Consider the following 27,733-nt stretch of genomic DNA (forward strand, 5'->3'; position numbering starts at 1 on the left):
CTCTGTATTCTCGAACAACACTTGCGTGCAAAAAACCCTAAACACACTTTGACAGGGACGCGCGTTACGTCCGCGTTCATGCGCTGTTTGCGTAAATCCTCAATTCAGTCTCGCGGAACTGTGGGACGTTGACAGACAGGAGGATGTTTTTACACTGAATTATAAATAAATGAATGAATAAAATGGAGGACGACGCACCGGTTATTTATGGCCTCGAGTTTCAGGTACGTTGTCTCTTTTTACCGTTTAATTTAAGGCGTACAACATGTACATTTAAGGAAGATATGTGGGCAGTTAAACTGGTCGTGTTTCACTGGTAATGCTAGTTATGGCTTAAAACTCAGCGTTTATTTAACATTGAGATTTTAATGTATCATATCTAACATGTCAAATATGTCAGAGACTGTTAATATGGTAGTTTTACTATAGGACTAATGTGTATTAATGTGCATTGTGCCTAGTGAGTTACCTGCCTAAATAGCATCTACCTAAAACATTGTTAGCATTTAGGTGTCCACTAAGCTGCCTACCTAGGCAGCAGCATAGGTCTGCACTTTTTGGCATTCATAGTGAGCTGCACACATAAACACACATACAAATCTAACTGAGCTGCATGTAACTGCATGTGAATTAACGTTACATTAATATGACTTTTTTAGGCATTTAATGTGTGGTCCATGTAGACAGGGTGATGAGATCTTCCCATAATGCAGTGTTGAGTTTTCACCAAAACTCAGCATGATAAATCTTGAATGAGCGGCCCATGTAGACATGGCGATGAGATCTTCCCGTAATGCAGTGTTGAGTTTTCACCAAAACTCAGTCATGATTAATCTTGAATGAGCGGCCCATGTAGACATGGCGATGAGATCTTCCCATAATGCAGTGTTGAGTTTTCACCAAAACTCAGTCATGATTAATCTTGAATGAGCGGCCCATGTAGACATGGCGATGAGATCTTCCCATAATGCAGTGTTGAGTTTTCACCAAAACTCAGTCATGATAAATCTTGAATGAGCGGCCCATGTAGACATGGCGATGAGATCTTCCCATAATGCAGTGTTGAGTTTTCACCAAAACTCAGTCATGATAAATCTTGAATGAGCGGCCCATGTAGACATGGCGATGAGATCTTCCATAATGCAGTGTTGAGTTTTCACCAAAACTCAGTCATGATAAATCTTGAATGAGCGGCCCATGTAGACATGGCGATGAGATCTTCCCATAATGCAGTGTTGAGTTTTCACCAAAACTCAGTCATGATAAATCTTGAATGAGCGGCCCATGTAGACATGGCGATGAGATCTTCCCATAATGCAGTGTTGAGTTTTCACCAAAACTCAGTCATGATAAATCTTGAATGAGCGGCCCATGTAGACATGGCGATGAGATCTTCCCATAATGCAGTGTTGAGTTTTCACCAAAACTCAGTCATGATAAATCTTGAATGAGCGGCCCATGTAGACATGGCGATGAGATCTTCCCATAATGCAGTGTTGAGTTTTCACCAAAACTCAGTCATGATAAATCTTGAATGAGCGGCCCATGTAGACATGGCGATGAGATCTTCCCATAATGCAGTGTTGAGTTTTCACCAAAACTCAGTCATGATAAATCTTGAATGAGCGGCCCATGTAGACATGGCGATGAGATCTTCCCATAATGCAGTGTTGAGTTTTCACCAAAACTCAGTCATGATAAATCTTGAATGAGCGGCCCATGTAGACATGGCGATGAGATCTTCCCATAATGCAGTGTTGAGTTTTCACCAAAACTCAGTCATGATAAATCTTGAATGAGCGGCCCATGTAAACATGGCGATGAGATCTTCCCATAATGCAGTGTTGAGTTTTCACCAAAACTCAGTCATGATAAATCTTGAATGAGCGGCCCATGTAGACATGGCGATGATATCTTCCCGTAATGCAGTGTTGAGTTTCACCAAAACTCAGTCATGATTAATCTTGAATGAGCGGCCCATGTAGACATGGCGATGAGATCTTCCCATAATGCAGTGTTGAGTTTTCACCAAAACTCAGTCATGATAAATCTTGAATGAGCGGCCCATGTAGACAGGGTGATGAGATCTTCCCATAATGCAGTGTTGAGTTTTCACCAAAACTCAGTCATGATAAATCTTGAATGAGCGGCCCATGTAGACATGGCGATGAGATCTTCCCATAATGCAGTGTTGAGTTTTCAACCAAAACTCAGTCATGATAAATCTTGAATGAGCGGCCCATGTAGACATGGCGATGAGATCTTCCCATAATGCAGTGTTGAGTTTTCACCAAAACTCAGTCATGATAAATCTTGAATGAGCGGCCCATGTAGACATGGCGATGAGATCTTCCCATAATGCAGTGTTGAGTTTTCACCAAAACTCAGTCATGATAAATCTTGAATGAGCGGCCCATGTAGACATGGCGATGAGATCTTCCCATAATGCAGTGTTGAGTTTTCACCAAAACTCAGTCATGATAAATCTTGAATGAGCGGCCCATGTAGACATGGCGATGAGATCTTCCCATAATGCAGTGTTGAGTTTCACCAAAACTCAGTCATGATAAATCTTGAATGAGCGGCCCATGTAGACATGGCGATGAGATCTTCCCATAATGCAGTGTTGAGTTTTCACCAAAACTCAGTCATGATAAATCTTGAATGAGCGGCCCATGTAGACATGGCGATGAGATCTTCCCATAATGCAGTGTTGAGTTTTCACCAAAACTCAGTCATGATAAATCTTGAATGAGCGGCCCATGTAGACATGGCGATGAGATCTTCCCATAATGCAGTGTTGAGTTTTCACCAAAACTCAGTCATGATAAATCTTGAATGAGCGGCCCATGTAGACATGGCGATGAGATCTTCCCATAATGCAGTGTTGAGTTTTCACCAAAACTCAGTCATGGATAAATCTTGAATGAGCGGCCCATGTAAACATGGCGATGAGATCTTCCATAATGCAGTGTTGAGTTTTCACCAAAACTCAGTCATGATTAAATCTTGAATGAGCGGCCCATGTAGACATGGCGATGAGATCTTCCCATAATGCAGTGTTGAGTTTTCACCAAAACTCAGTCATGATAAATCTTGAATGAGCGGCCCATGTAGACATGGTGATGAGATCTTCCCATAATGCAGTGTTGAGTTTTCACCAAAACTCAGTCATGATTAATCTTGAATGAGCGGCCCATGTAGACATGGTGATGAGATCTTCCATAATGCAGTGTTGAGTTTTCACCAAAACTCAGTCATGATAAATCTTGAATGAGCGGCCCATGTAGACATGGCGATGAGATATTCCCATAATGCAGTGTTGAGTTTTCACCAAAACTCAGTCATGATAAATCTTGAATGAGCGGCCCATGTAGACATGGCGATGAGATCTTCCCATAATGCAGTGTTGAGTTTTCACCAAAACTCAGTCATGATAAATCTTGAATGAGCGGCCCATGTAGACATGGCGATGAGATCTTCCCATAATGCAGTGTTGAGTTTTCACCAAAACTCAGTCATGATAAATCTTGAATGAGCGGCCATGTAGACATGGCGATGAGATCTTCCCATAATGCAGTGTTGAGTTTTCACCAAAACTCAGTCATGATAAATCTTGAATGAGCGGCCCATGTAGACATGGCGATGAGATCTTCCCATAATGCAGTGTTGAGTTTCACCAAAACTCAGTCATGATAAATCTTGAATGAGCGGCCCATGTAGACATGGCGATGAGATCTTCCCATAATGCAGTGTTGAGTTTTCACCAAAACTCAGTCATGATAAATCTTGAATGAGCGGCCCATGTAGACATGGCGATGAGATCTTCCCATAATGCAGTGTTGAGTTTTCACCAAAACTCAGTCATGATAAATCTTGAATGAGCGGCCCATGTAGACATGGCGATGAGATCTTCCCATAATGCAGTGTTGAGTTTTCACCAAAGACTCAGTCATGATAAATCTTGAATGAGCGGCCCATGTAGACATGCGATGAGATCTTCCCGATAATGCAGTGTTGAGTTTTCACCAAAACTCAGTCATGATAAATCTTGAATGAGCGGCCCATGTAGACATGGCGATGAGATCTTCCCATAATGCAGTGTTGAGTTCTCACCAAAACTCAGTCATGATAAATCTTGAATGAGCGGCCCATGTAGACATGGCGATGAGATCTTCCCATAATGCAGTGTTGAGTTTTCACCAAAACTCAGTCATGATAAATCTTGAATGAGCGGCCCATGTAGACATGGTGATGAGATCTTCCCATAATGCAGTGTTGAGTTTTCACCAAAACTCAGTCATGATAAATCTTGAATGAGCGGCCCATGTAGACATGGCGATGAGATCTTCCCATAATGCAGTGTTGAGTTTTCACCAAAACTCAGTCATGATAAATCTTGAATGAGCGGCCCATGTAGACATGGCGATGAGATATTCCCATAATGCAGTGTTGAGTTTTCACCAAAACTCAGTCATGATAAATCTTGAATGAGCGGCCCATGTAGACATGGTGATGAGATCTTCCCATAATGCAGTGTTGAGTTTTCACCAAAACTCAGTCATGATAAATCTTGAATGAGCGGCCCATGTAGACATGGTGATGAGATCTTCCCATAATGCAGTGTTGAGTTTTCACCAAAACTCAGTCATGATAAATCTTGAATGAGCGGCCCATGTAGACATGGCGATGAGATCTTCCCATAATGCAGTGTTGAGTTTTCACCAAAACTCAGTCATGATAAATCTTGAATGAGCGGCCCATGTAGACATGGCGATGAGATCTTCCCGTAATGCAGTGTTGAGTTTTCACCAAAACTCAGTCATGATAAATCTTGAATGAGCGGCCCATGTAGACATGGCGATGAGATCTTCCCATAATGCAGTGTTGAGTTTTCACCAAAACTCAGTCATGATAAATCTTGAATGAGCGGTCCATGTAGACATGGCGATGAGATCTTCCCGTAATGCAGTGTTGAGTTTTCACCAAAACTCAGTCATGATAAATCTTGAATGAGCGGCCCATGTAGACATGGCGATGAGATCTTCCCGTAATGCAGTGTTGAGTTTTCACCAAAACTCAGTCATGATAAATCTTGAATGAGCGGCCCATGTAGACATGGCGATGAGATCTTCCCATAATGCAGTGTTGAGTTTTCACCAAAACTCAGTCATGATAAATCTTGAATGAGCGGCCCATGTAGACATGGCGATGAGATCTTCCCGTAATGCAGTGTTGAGTTTTCACCAAAACTCAGTCATGATAAATCTTGAATGAGCGGCCCATGTAGACATGGCGATGAGATCTTCCCGTAATGCAGTGTTGAGTTTTCACCAAAACTCAGTCATGATAAATCTTGAATGAGCGGCCCATGTAGACATGGCAATGAGATCTTCCCATAATGCAGTGTTGAGTTTTCACCAAAACTCAGTCATGATAAATCTTGAATGAGCGGTCCATGTAGACATGGCGATGAGATCTTCCCATAATGCAGTGTTGAGTTTTCACCAAAACTCAGTCATGATAAATCTTGAATGAGCGGTCCATGTAGACATGGCGATGAGATCTTCCCATAATGCAGTGTTGAGTTTTCACCAAAACTCAGTCATGATAAATGTTGTAGTATTTCTCTTTGTTCTAATAATGCCTCACCTGATATCATCTTCTTTGCATGTGTCAGGCACGTGCTCTCACAGCCCAGACAGCCGAGACAGATGCCATCAGGTTTTTAGTGGGAACACAGTCACTGAAATTTGATAACCAGGTGAGTGAATATATGAACGCATGGGAATGTATTTTCTATCGAAATGTTATACTGTGAAAGCAATATGCACAGTAGATCTGCACTCAAACTGAAAAGCAAGGCTGAAATATTTCACATAACCCGCGTAATTAGATTTGATCTGAAAACCTCATATTTGCTGGTTTACCAGAATAGTTTAAGCAGTAATGTTGCATGTATGAGTTTGATGCTTGTGTTTGTGTGCAAATATTTGTTTGTGTCGTTGCCGCTGAAACCATCTATACAGTATGTGACCCAGTCTGTGAAAGCGTACGACATTTACATTACGTACGATGATTTTACGTGGAAAGCGGCAAATCACCCGAAATGACTTTGTTGGGTTTTCACAGAGTGTGTCACACACATGAATAAAAATATGCATGGATAATTGGCAGCTGGGCAATGATTGACACATTCACAGTATTTCTGTTTTAAATATTTATGCTTTATATATCTAATGCAAGTGCTGATTTTTATCTGATTTTAATCAGAATATGAAGGGGCATGAGTATGATACAAAATGGAACTTGGTTACTTGCAACTTGGTTAAGTGAAGTTAACTTGAGACTGATCATGCAAAACACATTGTATCCGGAAATATGTTTTTTAATGCTACATAAATTGCATTAAAAAAACTAACAGTTAAGAAATCAAACATTGATTACAGTCATCTTAGGCGTTAAAATGTGTTTTCACTCTGAAAACTGAAATGTTGTCTTGTTAAAAGTGACCTTTTAGGGGTCTTTGGATAAATATCCAACTTTTTGTAAAATCGGGTCCCTGTTGCATCTACCAACTCTAAAAAGGTGAAAAATAAGTACCAAGTAACTTTGTTTTGGTCGAGCCGATCAGAGTTCACTCCCCCTGTGACGTAGGAAGGGGTTCTTATTAAAACATTACCGCCCATTCATCTGTTTCATCACGTTTACACCCCCAGCATGGTCATGGCATACACTACACCAGTGTGTCCCAACCCTGGTCCTCGGGGCACAACTCCCAGAATGTTTGAAATTTCCCCCTAATGAACACGACAAGCTGATGAGTAGAATCAGGTTGAATCTTGAACATTCTGGGAGGTGTGCCCCGAGGACCACCATTCGTAAACACTGTGCTACATGTGCGTTGTGTCAACTACCTGGCCGGTATAGGGTGGAGTGCGCAGTAACTCATTAGCATTGAAATAGACACACCAAAACAGGTTGCTGTGAGCATAAGTGTTTTTTGACATGGCAAATACGGGTGTCTTTTACACAGCCATTGAGTGTTTTTGATCTAAATATGTTAAAGACAGTTCATGAAAACCCTAATAAATTCTGCCTACTTGTGTATTATGTTCATCCGATGAGCCCTTAAACAGCTACACATTTCTAATCTTGGGATTTTTTTAGACAGATATTATAATGATTATAGCAATAATAATAGTCCAGTGATGAAGAAACCATTACACATCTTCAGCTTTCTTTCCTCATGGTCAAACTCTTTGAATATAGAGTTCCCGCACCCCTGTTTTTATAAGATCAAATAAAAAGATATGATAGAGATACTTCACTGGCATCGTCTTACTTACTTTAAGAAGTGGAGGTCAACGTCTCAAACCCTTCCACCTGAGCTCCTAAACCCTCCTTCAGTACAAGAGAAGGCTGATAAATCAAGAGCGTGTTTTTCTCTGCCGCTCATTACTGAACCTTCCAACGCCTCCAATTATCCTGTCCGGTCATCTGAATTATTTGTATTGCTTCCCTCCATAAAATTATAACGTTGCCTAATAATTCTCCTCCAATGCGCACCATCCAAGGTTAATGGTTTCTTCTTCAACTTTCCGCAGCCTGAACCGCAGGGTTACCCTCACGTATTTACGTGCACCCTCTCTTGCTGGGCTATTTTTGGGTATAGCTAGTTAATAATTCGGTTCATTTCCTAAAGCCAGTGTCATTTGGAAATCATTTGTTTCCTGAATTTTCTCCAGGCATACGACCGTGGCTATCAGTAATTTTCAGCTATTGTCTGTATGTACAGTATATTTCTGACTGTATAGGTGGCGAGTGATCTGTTTTGGGAATCTTATGAAGCCTGTCAAGAGCATTTAGCATTTGATAGAAAGAAGAAATACAATCTGAAAAGAAGAAATAAGAAATAATGTTTTGCACAAATAAAATGAAGCCTGTTTGTAGAATCCTTACAATTTGCATTGGTTTTATGTCAAGAGAATGATTAGATATTATGCGTTGGTTATTACAAGTATCGTATTATTTGGATTTGTCACAAATAATTGCTACAACAAAAAGAAAATTTGAGATAAAATGTGCTTGCCTTTGAAATGATTTTGCAAAAGAAAATAATCTTATTGATCCAGTTGTTCTATAAATAGACTTCATGCATGTTTGGGGGTATTTTACTTTTACATTATTTTTACATTTTGCTATGACCAGAACCAACTGGACCGTAGCAAACCAGTATAACTTTCTTTCTTCTTCAGAACACAAAATAAACTTTTTTTGAAGAATGTTTGGAACCAAACAATATTGGACCCCATTGATTGACTTCCATTGTATAAACACAAAACAACTGAGACATTTCTCAAAGTATCTTCTTTTGTCTTTTACAGAAGAAAGAGTCACATACAGGTGTAAAATGACATGAGAGTGAATAAATGATGACAGAATTTGGAGTCACTGTCATGAAAACCCTAGAGTGGATATATAAAATATTACCCAAAATGCATTCTGCCTCTTTCAAATGCCTTTTATGTATCTAACTCCAGTTTAAAAGTGACAGTATCCTCAAAGTTTTAAATAAAAGGCGAGCATGTGAAGTTAACAAGCGTTTGAGAGTTCATTTATGGTGATATTAAAGTCAATATCTGTGAGTGAAGCTCTTAGATCTGCCGTCAGGACTCTTTCTTCAGCTGTGTGCTCTCCTCTCATCCACAGATTCACATAATTGACTTTGATGATGAGAATAACATGATTAATAAGAATGTCCTCCTGCACAATGCTGGTGAGATATGGCAAATCAGCACCAGCCCCGCAGATAAGGGAGTGTTGACCACATGCTACAACAAAAGTGAGTTTATCACCTCCCTTCATAACTTCCTTTATATCTTCCTTTCATAACATTTCAGAACATACCGAGCTGCCTGCCTAGATGACATCATCAGGTTTTGTATGCACATAGGTTCTGAAATGTTCTAATCGGGCAACCAGTCCTTGACATATGCAAATAAAAATGCATATTTCAACATCTGTGGCCCAAAAAAATAGAAAATGCTTTGTAAAGAAGCATCTCCGATACTGAATAATGCTCACTGCCGGTCCCCTCACAAGCTTTGCTTTTACGTTTCAACATTTTTATTCATTCGTACATCTAAGGTCATAGGTCGTAGTTTAGAAGATGCAGTGTGGCTTTATACTGTATATGCTGTGAGTCTGCTCTTACAGTTATGTTACACAAACCGCCGTTAATGGAAAATTTGACACATTTTAGCACATGCCTCGAGGCAATTTCCAAACTTGCACAAACATGAAGGGACAATTGAAATTGAAAAATTTAATTAAATCCCATGTTTATATGAGTAAGGCCTGTGGCTCCGGCCGGTTATAGACAGTTCTGATAGCAGCAAGCGATTCTCCTCTCCGGTATGTGACTTTTTTCATGTCTCCTTCTATCTTCATTACGACAAGGCCAATGTGCGAGATGTCATAGTGGAGTTCAAAAGAGAAATGTAATTACCGTGACATTCAAGCTAATGGAGTAGCCGGGCGGCTCGAAGTCTGCCCCCACCATCACCCTGCCCACCCTGATCTGAGAGCAGCTCTTATCCTGTTGCCGTTGTGCGCTTGTGCTCCATAGCAAAAGCGGATGGAATTCACACAGCTTTTTAGCGCAATATCAAATCTGAAGACTCGAAGCTTAGTAGTGTGTCACGGTTATGTTGTACGCCTTCTGGATGCTCGTGATTCTCCTGGTTAAAGGAAACTGCAGGGGGCCCATGACATGCACATGTTGAATTTAGTTCAATAAATAATTTCTTCAAATATTTTTTTTTACAAATACATTTTTAAAATCAAATGTTGTAACTGTTAATATTAGTTAAGGCACAATGAACTACAACAGGACATCAACTAACATTAACATTAACAAAAGACAATGATATTGCTCATATTGTTTTTTCGTGACATAAAATATATGTCATAAATATAAGTCGGTATATATAAAAAATCCTAATTGTCCCAAAATGTAATCTATTTTCATAATGGAAAATCATTATTTATTTGATCTTAATCAAATGTAATGTGAATACTTGTGGACTTTAGAGGCAGTATACTCTGCTCGGAAGTTAAAATAAACATTATCCTGCAGTGATCAAATGGCACAGTATATGCTTCTAGCAGACAACCTTTGTCTTGCATTACCCAATAATGAATATCTTAAATATATCAGTTTGCTACAGTGTGTTTGATAATATTTATCTTTACATCAAAATGTACTTTACGTCACACTCTCAATCTTTGTTTTAATGCCTTTCACCATTAAGTTGAATCCAGAGCTAAGCTGTTTTGCACATATGTGTTGTGTGTCGGGCAGCGTCTGAGAGTCGGGTTCTCACATGTGCGGCGGTATGGAGGATGCCCCAGGAATGGGAATCAGGCAGCCACGAGTCCCCCGATGATTCATCAAACAACCTGCAGACCTTGGAGCTTCTCTGTCACCTTGACAACACGGCCCATGGCAGCGTGGCCTGGTATGCCGCACACTATCGATTGAACCCTACAGCATCCCCGTCTCTCTCTCTCTCTCTCTTTCTCTCCTTCATAGCTTTCCTATTCTTCTTGTTATTCTTCCATTGCTCCTGGCTTTTATTTCCATCACTCTCTTTTGTGCTCCGTCTCACACAGCTTTTTGCTTCACCTCCTCTATTCAATCTATTGTTCTGTTCTTTTCTAGATGTTACAGAAATTTGTTACAGAAGCGTATTCTGTATTTCACCCATCCGTCTGTTTGGTTTCTCCAGCTGCCTATTTCTTTTGTCTCAGCTGCGCAGTTTATTTCATGCACCATAATTCACAACACAGAATACAAAAGTATGTGTGTTTTGAAGGATTTGGGAAGTGGCAGCCCTCGTACCCACATCTGTCATACAGTATGAAAGACTTGCACGTGCTAATGTTATTTCCATTAGATATTACGCGTTCAGACCTGATCAGTATTGCTGTGGTACTGCAGATAAAATGTTAAAGCTTTAAAAAGTGTTAAAGCTTAAATATTAAATCTTATCAAAGGGATAGTTCACCCAAAAATTAACATTCTGTCATCATTTACTCATCTTCGAGTTGTTCCAAATCTGTATAAATGTCTTTGATCTGATGAACACAGAGAAAGATATCTGTAAGAATGCTTATAATCAAATATATGTTGCCCCCCATTGACTCCCATAGTAGGAAAAGTTACTTTTATCATTTATCTGTTCTGTTGAACACAAAAGAAGATATTTTGAAGAATGTAGGACAGCAAACAGTTCTGGGGCACTTTTGACTACCATTGTATTCTTTCCTACTATGGGAGTCAATGGTGGGCAACAAACGTTTGGTTATAAGCTTTCTTCATAATATCTTTCTCTATTTTTCTGTCTTTCTGTATCTGTGTATTAAAGGGCCAGCAAGCTTATATCACATCCGTGCCCCTAGATACTTTCTCTCTTTCAAGAAAGTGCACAAAGGTATTATGTAAACAACTCTTACGAGGATATTTAAGAATCACATTTTACATTTCTCTGGCTTTCAACGACCAAGAAAGTTGAACCGGTTGTACAGGAAGTATATGAAAGCATGTTTTCAGACAGGTTTCCAAACACTTTTCCTCAAGACAGGTTTCCACAACCTCCATCTTCTGTTAACTGGGAAAACAGATCCTCCCAAAATGATTGTGTGACAGATGTTGGACCACCTTAACAAAAATTCTGAAAGTGACTTTATACAGTTTCCATCAGTCAAGGTGCATAAGATTTTGTTTAATGTTCAAAGTCGTGTTGATAAGTTCCCAGACTGCAACACTGTGCGTTCTAGAACAAGATAAAGATATCGACAGGGCACCTGAGTGAAAATCTGCTAAGGGGTAGTTAAATGTAACAAAACATATCAAATTAATAATTTCTTGTATTTGTTTTGTTTGAAATGCTTTTGCATAGTTTATTATACTTGTTAGGTAGGTTAGGGTCAAGTGAAAAAACTGAATGTTTATTTAATTTTGTTTATTTTGCTTAAAAAATGACATGTTATGGAGAGACTGACATGTTTGTCAGAAATTTTACCTTCAGCTGACGTAAACTCATGAACTTTTATTTAACCAGGTTTTTTTAATTTTCTCTCACAACAAAACCCATGAAATCCAGATCCTAATTACTTGTATATTGTCAAAACTCTATTGTTCCTTTTTTATCCCTTAGCATATTCTGATGTTCTAGATCAGATGTATTTGGCTGCAAACATCACACAACTAACTGTTAATGGCCCATTTACATGTTGGTCAAACAGGAAAAAGTCTGAGACAAGTGCAATATAGTAAATGTTGCAGTCTTTTCTGAGATTCCCTGTGGTTTCTCGTCGCATTTTAGGTTCCGTAGAACAACACTGTCTTGGAAAGATTTTTAGTTGTCACCTTTAGAATTTATGTTCTATGGTTTTTAGAATTATTGCTTTATTTGGAAAGCGAGCAGACGACTCTTAATCAATGGCAATTGAGCACTTTGTGGCCAACGGAGCGTTTGTGAGAATTTGTGCACGGGCTGTGCTGAGCGTCTAGCGAAGGCAGCGTGATACGGGCTAATGGCCGCGTGATGGGTTATCAGAGCCACCGCCGCGAGATCAATGGAAGTGCGAGAAGAAACCAAAGCAAACTGCGTTATATAGGTCAGTCAATACTTTCGGTAATGATGGAGTAATCTCAGTAGTGGCCAGTCGATGCACACACACCTCCTGTTTTTTGTTCATTTGCTCCACATGAGAGCCCCACCGACACCTCTCCTCTTCATCTCTCAGTCTTTAAACCTTCAAATCCTACTATCAAATATCTTTCTGGTAAGTTTGATATATTTAGTGTTTATATATTTAGGAAAAGTCACCCAAAACTGTCCCAATTGACTTGACCATAGTACATTTTATTCCCAATATAGAAAGTCAGTTACGTCCAGTTATGCATTCTTTGATGGTCCCTACATTATTTTCTTCCATGAATATTTGAATGTTTAACTTATCAGATTAAAGAACGGAGCCTTTACACAGTTCCTGCCTTGGTCAATCACCTGTCACCTGTCTCCTGTAGTGTATTATGGGAGCCCATGGGTGACGGCAAGCGTGTGATCTCTCTGGCGGAAAACCATGTGCTGCTCTGGGACCTTCAGGAGAGCTCCTGCAAAGCCACGGTGAGATTCATTATTTTATAATTGCTGTGGCTACGGGAGGCGTAACACTCGCACACAGCAGTGAAACTCATCAACTTCATGTGTCATTGGTTCTTGCGCGATATAATACATTATTAGATTTATTTTCCCAGGACATGCAAGAACCAAAAAAAGATTTGAAGCTATCAACATTTTCATATTTTAAGTTAGCACTCATGTCGGAGCCTTGTGGGCAAGTTTTTTCCGACCTGAGTCTCTCCCATATCGCTTCCCGTCTTCTCTCCTACTGTACCCTGTAAAAACGGCAAAAATAAATAATACGATAAAAATGTGTACTTGTAAATTTCGATTTCTCACAAACATACTGATGTTGTTTGGATTACTTTGATCATAGATTGGATAATCGATTACTTACTCTGAAAAAGAATTGACAGTTTTAACATATAGGTAAATATTTACAAAGGGATTTCGTAATCTAAAGTAAATAAAGAACGTAAATAGTGACCCAGAGAAATGTTATCAAACATCCCAAAAATTACTCGGCATTAATTTGAATTAAAAACTAAAGACTTAAGTGTGGTCTTGCCATTTTCCATGCATTAGCTTGTTTTACTAAATCATTAAAGGTTTCATCTGTAAGAAAAGGCTTTGTACATGAATAATCAGCTGCAGTCATTACTAATGAACGCCTCTCAGACTGCCACTCGTGAGTGTCACGAGCCTCTGAGAACATAACCTTGACTCGACATTCTTCTAACCGCCATGTGCAAAAACACTCCAACTCTCAGTGGACACTGGAGAAAAGACCTGGGATTGACATCACGTCGAGCGGCTCCGTGAGCCCCCTCTAATGTCAGCTTTGCATGCAGAGCGAGAGGAGGTTATCGAGTGGCAAGGCCTGCTGAGTGCAGCACGCCCATTAAAAATGAGAGAGAGAGAGAGAGAGAGAGAGGGAGAGGAGGGGGAGGCAAAGAAAAAGAGAAAGCTAGAGAAAGGATGTCGGGGAAGCTCTGGGCAATGCTCGATTCCAGTGGTGTTGTGAAGAATGCTAATCTACTTTCACACCGCCCCCACCATCACAACACACAGTCATCAACAGCCTCCCTCATCCGCTCAACCCTCTGTTCTTCACAAGAGCTCTGGTTGATGTGTTTATCACACGCTTTCTCTGTCTGTCAGCGTTTTATTCGCTAAAAAACTGAGCAAGAAACATTGGCCCTTCTCTCATCTGCATGCAGCTACAATGACAAACCTGCTAAACCAAACATGGGGTGCGTTGCATAGTCGACCAGTAAAGAGGAAGCAGATCAGACGATTTTGAAATGACCTTCTAACATTCTCTGTGTGTCACTTCAATGAATAAATGAACAAATACAATTAAAATCATACAAAGACAGATATGTCAGTCACTTGCATAGCTGACTGCACATAAAATTCTGTAGACACAAATAATACGCCTCACATTCTCGAAGAATCCATAAAGAACCGCTGCAAGGTCAGTCTAGCCTCAGAGACATTTTTCCATTAAATATCCAGCCTTAACAGTAGACTATTCTCCAAAAAGAGCCCTCTGTCCTCCACTCATGTCAATATTCAGTCCTTTCGGCCCTTATGCACCGATGTGTTGGCAGAACGTGGTGTGTTCTGTTGTTGCGAGTGGGCTTTAGTCAGTTTTCTGTTTAATATTCAGGCATTGAGTTGCATGTCTATCGATTATCTTTTCCCCAGATCTCCAGCAGCACCACCCTGGAGGGCAAAGGGCAGCTGAAGTTCACTACGGGCAAGTGGAGCCCACATCACAACTGCACCCAGCTGGCCACAGCCAACGACACGTCCATCCGAGGCTGGGATCTGCGCAGCATGAGGTACGACTTGAGGGAACATCATAATTTTTGTACGGTGTGGACGGTTCTTTAGAATAAATTCTAACCTGTCAGTGCACCAAATGCATGTTAGGTAGTAACAGTGTCAGTCTCTCTAGGATTAGCCTTTTTGTTTAAAAAATAAACCACCCAGCAACACCCTAGCAACTGGCTAAACAATGCCTTGCAACCTTGGCCACACCTTAGCAAACACACAGTTAATGTCGGGCAACCCATTAGAATGATAAGCATTTAACATCCTTGGACCACATTAACAACAGTTTAGTAAAACCCTAGCAACCACACAGTACATTTTCTGTGTAAATGTAAATACAGAGGACTAAAATCAAAAAACCCTTTAAGAAGAGGTTTTGTAGTTTGTATTCTCCTCATGATTTGTTGTGTGGAGTCGCAATGACTGCTCACGTGAGCTCTGCTGGAAGATTAATAATCACAGCGCTATTGATCCCTGAATAATACAGCATCAGGCCTGATGGAATTAAATGAGACAAGAGAGAGAGAACGAGCAGACAGGATAAATAAACATCAGATGATGACGATTGAGATGCTCAAAACAGAGATTGTGTGGTGTTACGGTGGCATAGAGGAAAACCATATGTGCTTACCGATGCTGGGAGGGGGGAGCTGATATTCATATAGAACTCTTGTTTATAACGACAGGAGGAAAGAAGTAGGATAGGGTAAAAGTATTCTTTATTTTACATAATATTACAAAATGATGCATATTTTTATGTTTGGCATTATTGTAGTGCCAGCTTTCTTCCAAAGAGTGCCAAACTTTTATATTATTTTGAGTCAATCTTTAATTCTTAATTAAATCTTAATCTTTTTTAACATAGCACAATAGATGCTGAAAGCTGATTTAATAGAAACATTGTGGTTTTTAGTTAAACTTGAGATATTGCTTTAGCCAGTATTACTGTGTCAGACTGTGTCAGTGATTTCATAGCACCATAAAAACACTTGACACTGTTCCCATAATTTACATGGGAAATCAACATATAAAATGTTTGCGTTTACACAGTGTCTACACCGGACGCGACATGACAAAAGACAATACAACCAAATATAGCTGCGAGCAGCGATTACCTGGGCCAAGCCCCTTTTGGCCATGTTTGACATATTTCGATTTAATTTGGAAACTTATTCAACTTTGCAAATTCCTATTGTTAAACAGTTGCTACATATTGAATTATTAGAAAACCTTCAAAGCTATAGCCTTTTTAACACAGCATGCCAGTCATACACAGTGGTTTGTTTTAATTTTATGGAGACTTCAGTTGTTAAAGGTAGAACATTACACAATCATCTGAAGTTGTATCACATGAGAATCAAACCCGCAATGTCTGACAAAATAATATTAGTTTAAATAAAATGATTAGGTACCAGCATTAAATTTTGATTTACTTTTATTTATATATATATATATTTGTGTTCATTTTTACATTTACATGTTAGGCATTTGGCAGATGCTTTTATCCAAAGCGACTTACATTGCATTATCCTATACATTTATACATAGGTATCTGCAATCCCCTGGGTTTGAACCCACAACCTTGCGTTGTTAACGCAATGCTCTTACCACTGAGCTTAACATAGCCCTATAGCCCTTTGGGCTTGACCCCTAATTAGCCCTTTGGGCATGGCCCCTTAAAACATACAATTACAATACTAATACTAATTAGAAACTTTGTCTGGATGCGACACGACAAACCCATTAAAAAGGCATTTGTTGTGTCGCGCTGCTCTCTCGTCTGGTGTAGACACTGTGTGTAAATCTAAATATTATAGTAAGCTGGGAAAGAAAAAATATATACATACTGTAATTCTCATGATTAATGTAAAAGAAAGACATGTTTCATATTTCTGTAATGCAGTTTATTATTGCGGAGTATGTAGTAAACCAACCTTTAATTTGATCTTTATGTCTCTGTATAGCTCTGATATAGAGCCTTACAGTAGAAAGAATAGCGTGTGATTGATCGTGGTCATGTTAGTGCTCTTATGATAAATGCCAACTGGAAATATCCTGCTGAGGATGAGACTGATTTACTTCTGAATATTCTGGGTGAGAAGGTAGATAATACCTGCTTCAAGTTTCTTCATAAACGACATGCAAAAATCTACAAAACCACAAATCATTCTTGCAGACTCGGAAGTATTTCGTATGATTCGATGTGAAAAGCATAGAAAACTCCCATCTAGGAACTACTAGTGTGCCTCCAAATAAATGCTTGGCACTGGATGTGCAAATGTTTGTGGGATTCAGGGCATTGACATTTGAAGGGTCTTTAAGACGTAAAAAAACTCACTTTTAAACTCATTCTTTTCATGTTACCATGTGAATTGTCCAATCTTGTTTGAAAATGTGTTCAAATAAGAATTATGATCTATTATGTTAAAATGTCAAATTATATTTTACTGTATCCTTTCAGTGTTGTTGTACAGCTGTGTCTTCATCTGCACACAACCACAAATTTCCTCTTGACCTTTCAAAATATCTTCAAAACCATCTAATAACGCATAGCCTTTAGACTCCATAATTTCCCATATGTTTCTGATTGAAGTCCACATTCTTTAAAACTGTCTTCTGGACAGAGGCAGACACCAAGGCCTCCAACCTCTCCGTTCAGCGCCTCGCTGTTGCCATGGAAACAAAGGTCCGACTTCACGAATGTGCCCGATCCGCTGAGCCACATCCATTTATCAGCGGGTCCCGGCTCGCTGCAGTGCGGAACAGCGCTTCATAATGACTTCTGCCGGCAGAAAAAGGAACGCGGGGATGCAGATTGCTTCATGCTGTGTCCTCGGGCGTGTGGATCAACGCTAACTAATCTGGTACATTTTTGTGGCGTGTGCTCGCCCGGGCTTTGCCTGATCGGATCCCAATTTCGCATTTACAAGCATGAAGGACTTAGGAGCAGTGCGGTTAACCTCATTTCTTGCTCCATTTCCTTGGCTGGGCTGGTGCACCTTGTTTCATAACCGGGAGAGAGAGCGAGTTTGGTCTCCTCTGTTTGGGAAGGCCAGCTAGGGCTCCATAGATGCATGTCATTTCTTTTGTTCCACATTTGATGGCAAAAGGTGCTTTAAAATGTTAAGTACAAATATTTAAAAAATAATTTATTATTGAATGTTGCCTCTGTGGAACAGAGAAACTTCACCAGTTAGCTCAAATTAGTTACAAAAATCCCTTAAAACAAATTCTACAAAAAAGCTACAGACACAAACATTTCTAAATGTATTTTGTGAGACAATTTTGACAAAATAATTTTAGTTTAAATAAAATGACCAGCGTTAAATTTAGGTTTTAATTTTAATTTACGTTTATATATATATATATTTATATATTTGTGTTAATTTTTAACCAGTATCTAATTGAATTTAAAAACGGGTTGATGTGATACATTGTTTTTAGAACATTTTTTTACATCACGCTCTGAAAAAATCTGTTTTGGTGTTGCGTGCATTTAAAGTCCCAGTGAAATAATTATATTTTATTAGTTATTAGTAATAGTTTTTTTCATGAAATATTGCAGCGTTTTTTGTTAATATTTTATCAATGTGGGTCATTTTCTTTTTAAAATTCATGTGCCTTCATAATCTCAGTTAAATCTGAAAATGCACTTAAAAACACTTTCCATCTTAAATGACGTATGTTAGGGCGGAGCATCCTTTAACTCCTCCCCTTCAGCTGTCAGTCTGCTGCCAGTTCCATTTCAAAATGCAACGTCTGTTTTTATACATCCAATCAAATCGCAGAGAAGGTCACTATTTGTCTCTTTCGAAATCCCATTTCACCCGGAAATGCATCAAAATACGGAAGTAAAAACTAGTTCACGGGGACTTTAAGACTTAAATGAAAATTTTTTGGATGGGAAATGCTTTGCACAAACACAGAATACAAAAGGCATCACTGTTATGTACACAACAATATACAGACATGCCAAATATGTACAAGATAATAAGACAATAAAGTGATGAAAAATAATAAATTATGAACACATTATAAAGTGTCCAAGATCATTACTGTTATTACACATTAATGGTATTACAGATTAATGTGGCAGCACACATGAAATCATTCAATTATTGTTAGATTAATCGGTTATCAGAATAGTTGAGGATTAATACATCCACTTTCCTCACCGCTCCATATAACCACATGTTTCTTTCCAGCGTCGCCGCTGGATGTGACTCGGGTAGAGACGTTATTGAAGAGCACATTTTTCACCTCCTGTTTTAATGAGATTTTTAATGAGCGTGTTAATTGTATAATGAGCGTGTGACCAGATAGCCAGTTAATGAGAGTAGAGAAAGCCTGGAGAAATGGTGTCCATACAGATGAGCCTCAGGTCCTTTAAGCCTTACGAGACCCCTAATACACAGCCATCCGTACACAAGCACCACCTTTTACAAGGGATCCCGTCACCTTGCGGAGGACAGGAGCCGAATTTATGGCCTGCCATACTTTTATACGACGCTTGAAGGAGGTCTGACCTTCAGACCCAAACGTCCAGACTGCTTTTAATTCCCGACAAAGTCTCTCTCTGTATGATTTTGTCTGTTTGTCTTTTTAGTTTTATCACTACGTACGGTCCGTTTTCTCATTTGCATTGAGTGAAGGGTTTGATCTGATGGCTTTGTCGTTCACAGTCAGATGTACTGCATCGAAAACGCTCACGGGCAGCTGGTACGTGACTTGGACTTCAACCCCAACAAGCAGTACTACCTGGCCAGCTGCGGCGATGACTGCAAAGTGAAGTTCTGGGACGTGCGACACATCAGCGAACCGGTCAAATGCCTGGAGGAGCATTCTCATTGGTTAGACACGCACAAACTGGCGAGACAACTGTTAAACTCTGACACACTTTATACGCATTGGAGACTCTTTGTGCAAATATATTTTAGGTCGTGTATATTAAATTAGAAATGTATTTTGCTTTTCACAACATTGCATTGTGTCAATAACAGTAAATACAAGAAGCGAAGTCCGGGCATAAAAATGATGTGAAGAATATAGGATATGTAGCAAACAGCCAAAATATCAAACCAAAGGTCAGAATATCAAGATATAGAAAAAAAGGAGAAATTGTATTTTAGCCATGCTTATCGTGGCAAGACATGAATTGAATGTTGTATTAATAAAACAGATGCATTAATTACAGATGTATTAATAGTGCTCCCTTAAACATATATTCATTACATTAATAACAATACATCAGAAAATGCAGCCAAACACACAGTACTAGTATTTCTCATTTGGGGTGTCAGACAGTTTTATATTTGCATAGCACACTACATCAACGTCCATTTAAATAAATCGGTAGTAAATCATTGTACAAACACTTTTTTTCTCAATGTAAACCAGAGCTGCACAATGGTGGAGAAAAATGGGAATACTTGCTAATTAATGTGATGTGCAATATGTGATAATGCACACTAACTAACTAACTAATGTTAAGTGATTATGAAACTTACTCAAAAAATATGTGAACAACATACAGTACAAACAATGTTGCGAACAGTTTGTCTTTCATTCTCAGAGGAAAACATGACTTTTGCCAGTCTACCTGCTATTTCCATCCACTTAACTTATTGAAGTATTAAAATCATTCTGTTATTGCAAACCATTACGGTTTGCATTTTGCTATAAGCCCATTAGTGACATTTTAACAGTTTTGTAATGACATTGTTCAGCTCTAACATAAATCTGTTGCGAGTAAAAGCAATTCATTACCAATTAGTTAATACATCATCAACATTGTATTTAAATGACGCAATGCTTACACTGTCACGACATACGAAACGTCACAGGACAAATATGTCGTCACGTTTTTGTGAAGGGAGCCATTGCTTGCAATTTACAACCTCACCACTAGATGATGCTAAAATTCATACACTGCACTTTTAATTTAAACTAAATGAACAGATTTGAAGCCAAACTCGCATAGACTACGGTTTACTACAGTAATAAATTAGTGACTTATTTCCCCATCACACACAACCACTGGTAGTGGTCAGACCTGACTTAAATCTTTTTTGAAGCTCACCACATTTAGTAGGAATAGTTCTACGTGCCTCAAAAACTCAAGGTGCAGTGTGAGATACATGTAATTCAGCTCAATTCAGACTAAATCAAGGTCTGTCTTATCTGTATGTGTGTGAGGATTATCTTTAAATATTAACGATAGTATTTTAATAAGTGTCAGCGCGCGTGTTTTATCTCATAGTCGTGACTCGTGTGCGTTATAATGCTCAAGGCTGTGTTAGTGGAGCTCTGTTTCTGTGTTTGTGTCTTTATCAGTGTGATTCACTGTATATAATTGCCTCACAATCACACGTATGGCTTTCTCCACGGACGTGCGGCTTACAGACAACGCACACCAATCGTAACCCGTTAAAATATCATCCACGGGATGCAATCTCTCAAAGATAGAGCTTCCGTATGAATCACCGCTGTTTTGATCCCATTCAGATAGGAAGACCCACAGCAACAGCGTGTTTCTCATTCGTGTCGGCAGCGACAGGAGTTCGGCTGAGCCTAGGGGTGTGAGGTATTAGGGAATATTTCGGGATAGAAACAGATTAGTTAAGCAGTCTTGACTGAGCCAGATTTTACTGCTGACAGCTGAGTTATCCTCCCACAATCCCCCATCCTTTTCTGAGCCTCGCCCGAGGCGTATATAGATGGAGAGGGAGGAAACACAAAAGCTGATGTGTTTGAAGATGATGTTGTGGTGTTGTTGGTTGCAGGGTGTGGAGTGTGAGGTACAATCATTCTCACGATCAGCTCGTGCTCACGGGCAGCAGCGACAGCAGACTCATTCTGTCCAACATGGTGTCCATCTCCTCTGAACCGTTCGGACAACTGGTGGATGACGATGACCTCAGCGACAATGAGGAGGCGCAGCAGGATGACAAGTACACATCACTTTCAGACATCTTTCTTTCTTCGTCTGTCAATGCCTGTACCATCACTGTATAGATCGATTCAAAATGATTTATTTTAGTACAGCTGAACTCATTTCAGGTTAATTCGGTGCGGGGAAGTTCAGTTCAAATCGATTCTTAGTTTTAGTGTGATGCGATTCAGAACAGGCCTCTTCAACACGACTTATTTCAACTCAATTCAGTTCATTACAATTGAGGTCAATTTAGTTTCATTCAATTTGTTTATTACTGCAGTACATTTACAATTCAGTTCAGTTATTTACAATACAGTTTGGTTTCATTTAGTTCACTTTCCAATTTATTTCAGTTGGGTTCAATTTCAGTTATGTTTAATTTGCAAGGCGGATCACTGCACCATTTTGAAATGATTCATTTCACTACAGCAGAGCTGAATTCAATTCAGTATAATGTTCTGTGCAATGCAGTTCGGTTCAATTGAATTCAGTTTATAGTTTAATACAAATAAATGTGGTTTAGCTCAATTTTCTATTGAATTAGGTTCAATTTCAGTCCTGTTTAATGCAATACAATGTAGCTTATTACAGTCTAGTACAGTTCAAAGTAATTTAGGGTAGAACCGTTCAGTTTAACCCAATTTCATTCAACTCAATACAATACAAAATTCTGTTCATTCTAATCAAGTTCAGTTCACTTCAATTTAGTTGTACATTGAATTCAGTTTAGTTTGATTCATTACAAGACATTTGATTCAGATTATTGTTGAGTCAACTTAAAATAATAAGGCGACCTATCACAAGCACGTTTTTGAGTTAACTCAACAAACAGACTGAAGTCTAGTCTAGTCTAGTCATTAGTTGTCACAACATAGTCAAGGTTACCTAATGAACAACAGAACAAAATGTATTTCTTTTCTCACCATAAATAGAGAATGGTTATTTAAAAATAAACAATTAGTCTTTTACTATAATCATAAAAATGTTCTTCCATAAACTTTGATCAAATAACTGTGTAACATTTTGTGTCGAGTGCATTTCACCTGGTTGTACGGTCTTGTCATGCTCTTACACCTCAACATCGAACACACAAACCTCAACCATGGTAACAATCAAAAACCATCATTCATAAAGAAAACGCAGATAACTAACAGTTACAACGATATTAAAGCATATATTAAGACAGCAAGAACTAAAACACTAATCTTTACAATAAGAAACACAGAACTGAACATGCTGCAATGCATCTTGGGAACTTTCAAACTCTTGCAATATTGTTTGTTCAGAATACTGTGTTGTTGGGTAAACTTTCTGACGCATTTTGCTTGGTATATGCAAAGCAATAATCAGAATTTTATGTTCAAGTTACTTATCTTTGTAGGGAGAACATTTTGCAAGTTGGATTGTTTACAGCGTTCTAATACATTTGTAATTACAGTTGTTATGAGTATGAATATAAAAGGTCATGTTCTGTACATTTGTGTTGTGTGTATAGGGTTAAAGAGCCTCTTAAGGACAGCATTATTGCCACATATGAGGAGCACGAGGACAGCGTGTATGCGGTAGAGTGGTCTGCGGCAGACCCCTGGCTGTTCGCATCCCTCAGTTACGACGGTCGGCTAGTGATCAACAGAGTTCCTCGAGCCATCAAATACAGAATCTTACTGTAGAACAGGTGAGCTGAAAAACACAAAAAAACTGTTCATATTAAAACAGCAAAGGTTCAATACAACTAACTAGTCATCTCCAAAATACAAAGCACAAGGAAATATTGAGTGTGCAAAAAAGATGTTGTTTACACACATAAATCAGTTCTTATTCAGTATTGATGTTGATGAATCTGGAGGGACGTGTGTTCACTGTTGGTAATTGGCATAATACACACCCAATCCATCTCCATGTAAAGGCTTTCTGCACCAGCTCTCCTATAGAGTCATTCCTCACCCTGACTGAGAGCACACGCTGCGGGCTCTTTTACTTACGCCAAGAGTGTGTCATTCTCAGAAACAGACGAAACCATGAAGAAAGCTTTAGAAACCCAAGATTCCACCCAAATACAGTTTCATTAGGGTTGAATGATGCCAATGCGCTGCTTACCAACTTTATCTATCAACTCAAACAGAGGTACATTATGCTGACAATCTAAATTTAAGTCTTTAGACATATTATATAGAATTTAAACGCAACACACAGAGAGAAGAAACATGGAGGGAAAGTTTGAGGGAAATAGATCTACAATCTAAAAATTGCTGATACATCAGTGTTAAAGTCAATGTTTACAACGAGGCTTAACATATAGACTTAGGCTCGGTTTCACAGACAGGGCTTAGTTTAAGCAAGGACTAGGCCTTAGTTAAATTAGCATTTTTAAGTAGCTTTTATAAAAATGCTAGTGTGAATCACAAAACACAGCACTGACATGTTTTAGGATCTGTCATCAAAAGTTATTTTCAGTCAAGACAGCTCAAACTTGTATTTTAGCCTGGGATTAGGCTTAAGCCTTGTCTGTTAAATGTTTTTAAAAGATAAAAATGTAAATAAATAAGTGTTAAAAAAAAGTTTTAAAAAGAGCTAAAATGTTTATGTTCATTTGAAATGTAATATTTTTATTTTACATAAAGGCTTTAATATATATATATATATACACTCACCTAAAGGATTATTAGGAACACCTGTTCAATTTCTCATTAATGCAATTAGCTAATCAACCAATCACATGGCAGTTGCTTCAATTTCTCATTAATGCAATTATCTAATCAACCAATCACATGGCAGTTGGTTCAATGCATTTAGGGGTGTGGTCCTGGTCAAGACAATCTCCTGAACTCCAGACTGAATGTCAGAATGGGAAAGAAAGGTGATTTAAGCTATTGTGAGCGTGGCATGGTTGTTGGTGCCAGACGGGCCGGTCTGAGTATTTCACAATCTGCTCAGTTACTGGGATTTTCACGCACAACCATTTCTAGGGTTTACAAAGAATGGTGTGAAAAGGGAAAATCATCCAGTATGCGGCAGTCCTGTGGGCGACAATGCCTTGTTGATGCTAGAGGTCAGAGGAGAATGGGCCGACTGATTCAAGCTGATAGAAGAGCAACTTTGACTGAAATATCCACTCGTTACAACCGAGGTACGCAGCAAAGTATTTGTGAAGCCACAACACGCACAACCTTTAGGCGGATGAGCTACAACAGCAGAAGACCCCACCGGGTATCACTCATCTGTGCAGGCTGGTGGTGGTGGTGTAATGATGTGGGGGATGTTGTTTTCTTGGTACACTTTAAATCACACACTCGTTTAAATGCCACGGCCTACTTGAGCATTGTTTCTGACCATGTCCATCCCTTTATGACCACCATGTACCCATCCTCTGATGGCTACTTCCAGCAGGATAATGCACCATGTCACAAAGCTCGAATCATTTCAAATTGGTTTCTTGAACATGACAATGAGTTCACTGTACTAAAATGGCCCCCACAGTCACCAGATCTCAACTCAAATATTTTTGATTAATAACTAATTCAATATTTTTAAATAAATTCATGCTTATTTTCCTGAGAAAATAACACTGTGACAAAATCCTTGCTGAAACTGACAAAAAGTCAGATTTCGAATTTAAATATGACAAAAACAAACATTTATTTATTTTTATTATGTATGTAGATACCGTATGTGAATAGATCTTTCGCTTTATATGTATATATATATATATATATATATATATATATATATATGTTCTTTTTTATTATTGAGATGTAAAAGAGGTCTGACTATTTTTACTTCATAATACTGTTGCATTTTATTATGTTTATTATGAAAGTGTTTTTCTCAAAAACGTTTATTCATTTAAAATGTAACATTAAGATTAATTAAAGGCTAAAATAAATAAATATCAAAATGAACTTTAAAAAGTTCCACAAATTTGCTAATCCAGAACTAATAGCCTTGAACTGATGTCATAACTCGGGCATCAAGAAACATGTGTTTATCTCTCCTTCCACTTCTCTCTCCTCTCTCACCTCTCATTTGCTTTTCTTTACAGAATAAACACTCTTGTTTTGGATGTGGTCCGTAGACACGAAGAAGAGAGACTTCATACAGGACTGATTCTCCACAGTGTCAAATATCTGTCAATACTCTATATATTTATGTCATGTTATGATTTATTGTGCTGTCTGGTGCTGTGGGAAATCAGAAGGCTGAAGATGAATTATGACGACGTGTCTTATCATATATGCTTTAACAAAAGCAATGCTCCGCGGAGCTGTCAAAAAGCTCCTAATTACCCCTGTATGTTTCCTACAAAACAGCTTTAATTAAAGAGCCAGACATCTCCCGCTTCATTTTGATGTCCTTCCTCTCGTTCTGGTCTTATCGCTCTCTGAGCTCCGGCTTGTCTGAGGGTTGTGGGCGAGTGTTCATTAAAGCGGTCTCCAGCGACAGTCCGTTTTAATTGCAGCTTGACTCACCGCATCTCAGGCTGCCGGGGGACGGCTGCGGTCCGATCCATCAATAGCAGGGCCGCAGGAATGATGCTCTCAATGCAGAAATGTCAGCGGCAGGCCCTTCATGCGCCACCGTTTGATGTCGGGTTTGGAGTTTAGGGACTCTCGCACCTCTTTTACTCTGAACGGGTCTGTCAACACATCACAAGCCTCTTTCTCGACCCATTTTTCCGGTGGAGTGGATATGGAGAGATTTGCGTGCAAGATAACCCTCCGACAGGTCTCTGTGACAGCGAAGATGTTAACACATGGTCTTTTGCTCCTTGGAGATTCCTACGAGTTTGGGAAAAAACTGATTCCATAAGAAAAAAATTATTCTATATAACAGCACAGTTGTGAATTTACATGTCTTGATATAGTTTCAAACCCAGATATTTGTTATAGATACTACATAAATCATTGTGTCATTACTGAACTTGCATGTTTATGAAGTCTTCACTGCTTTCTAAACATGGCCTTTAATAAGGTTATAGGACACATACAGTACAGGGTCCTGCTTGTGTCCATTGACTGTGAAGCAGTTTTTGGATTGAATTATGAGGGCATAATCTCTGTCCGACTGTGCCTCCAGTCATGTATATGTGTATCTGTGGTATTTAAATAGTTTTAAATCTATTGAATATATTGAATATTAAAACCGCAGGGTCACCGTTGGGCAGTTCCCAACAGGCCAAGGCCAAATTGGATTCGGCGGCTGGCAGATGAATGAAATGAGATTAGATGAGATTTCATAATTTATGTACGTCTCTTCTGCAGGAGAGCGGCTCTTGGGAAGCTCAGGTGATGATTACCTTCACACGAGCACTGAACAGCATTTATAAATAACACCCCCAGTAAGAAAAGAATGAACCGAGGAAACCGAGGATACAAGAGGCCAGGGTACTGGTCTTGAGAGCGTAAATATAGAAAAGGTTCGTGAGGAAACGTTTGTTTTCCTATCAGCGTTAGTTTTAATAAGCCTCTCGCTTCATGACTGTTTGTCCGCTTATGTTCTTACAGTGATGAAGATCATTAGCGTTTGCAAAGCATAGTGTGTTAAAGTGTAGTCTACTACTTAGTGTCGTCTCCTCCTGTTTATGAATAATAGCAAAATCACCTCCGGGCAGCCTTTTCAGTCAAAGAAACCAAGTCCTGAATTGCGGAAGACAGATGCTTAGTAAAATAATTGACTAAGGTCACAATAAAACAACATCCATTGAGGGAAATTATTATTTCATCCCCTGCTGATTTCGAAAGTTTGCCTGCATACAAAGAAATGAAGG

General features: G+C 39.0%; 1 protein-coding gene across 2 annotated transcripts; it reads left to right on the forward strand.

Moving 5' to 3' along the window:
* The first annotated feature begins 43 nt into the window (after positions 1 to 43).
* eipr1 (EARP complex and GARP complex interacting protein 1) lies at positions 44 to 26,884 on the forward strand. Of its 2 annotated transcripts, none has more exons than XM_079458574.1 (10): positions 44 to 224; positions 5,681 to 5,764; positions 8,713 to 8,845; positions 10,367 to 10,523; positions 13,100 to 13,199; positions 14,907 to 15,043; positions 19,718 to 19,885; positions 21,818 to 21,985; positions 23,465 to 23,644; positions 26,009 to 26,884. In XM_079458574.1, exons 1-9 carry the CDS (start codon positions 174 to 176, stop codon positions 23,637 to 23,639), a joined length of 1,173 nt encoding a protein of 390 aa, XP_079314700.1. In that variant the 5' UTR covers positions 44 to 173; the 3' UTR covers positions 23,640 to 23,644; positions 26,009 to 26,884. The 2 variants fall into 2 exon arrangements, with proteins under 2 accessions (XP_079314700.1, XP_079314699.1); XM_079458573.1 differs by lacking the exon at positions 26,009 to 26,884 and adding an exon at positions 24,936 to 24,954.
* The last annotated feature ends 849 nt before the right edge of the window (positions 26,885 to 27,733 follow it).

This window comes from Barbatula barbatula (genome assembly GCF_947034865.1).
Source record: "Barbatula barbatula genome assembly, chromosome: 6".
NCBI lineage: Eukaryota > Metazoa > Chordata > Actinopteri > Cypriniformes > Nemacheilidae > Barbatula > Barbatula barbatula.

Excerpts from the sequence above, each read along its gene's own strand:
- eipr1 (XM_079458574.1), top strand. The coding sequence starts at position 174 with ATGAATAAAATGGAGGACGACGCACCGGTTATTTATGGCCTCGAGTTT. Across the intron at positions 5,765-8,712 it reads CACTGAAATTTGATAACCAG|ATTCACATAATTGACTTTGA; the intron begins GTGAGTGAATAT and ends TCTCATCCACAG. Across the intron at positions 15,044-19,717 it reads TGGGATCTGCGCAGCATGAG|TCAGATGTACTGCATCGAAA; the intron begins GTACGACTTGAG and ends TGTCGTTCACAG.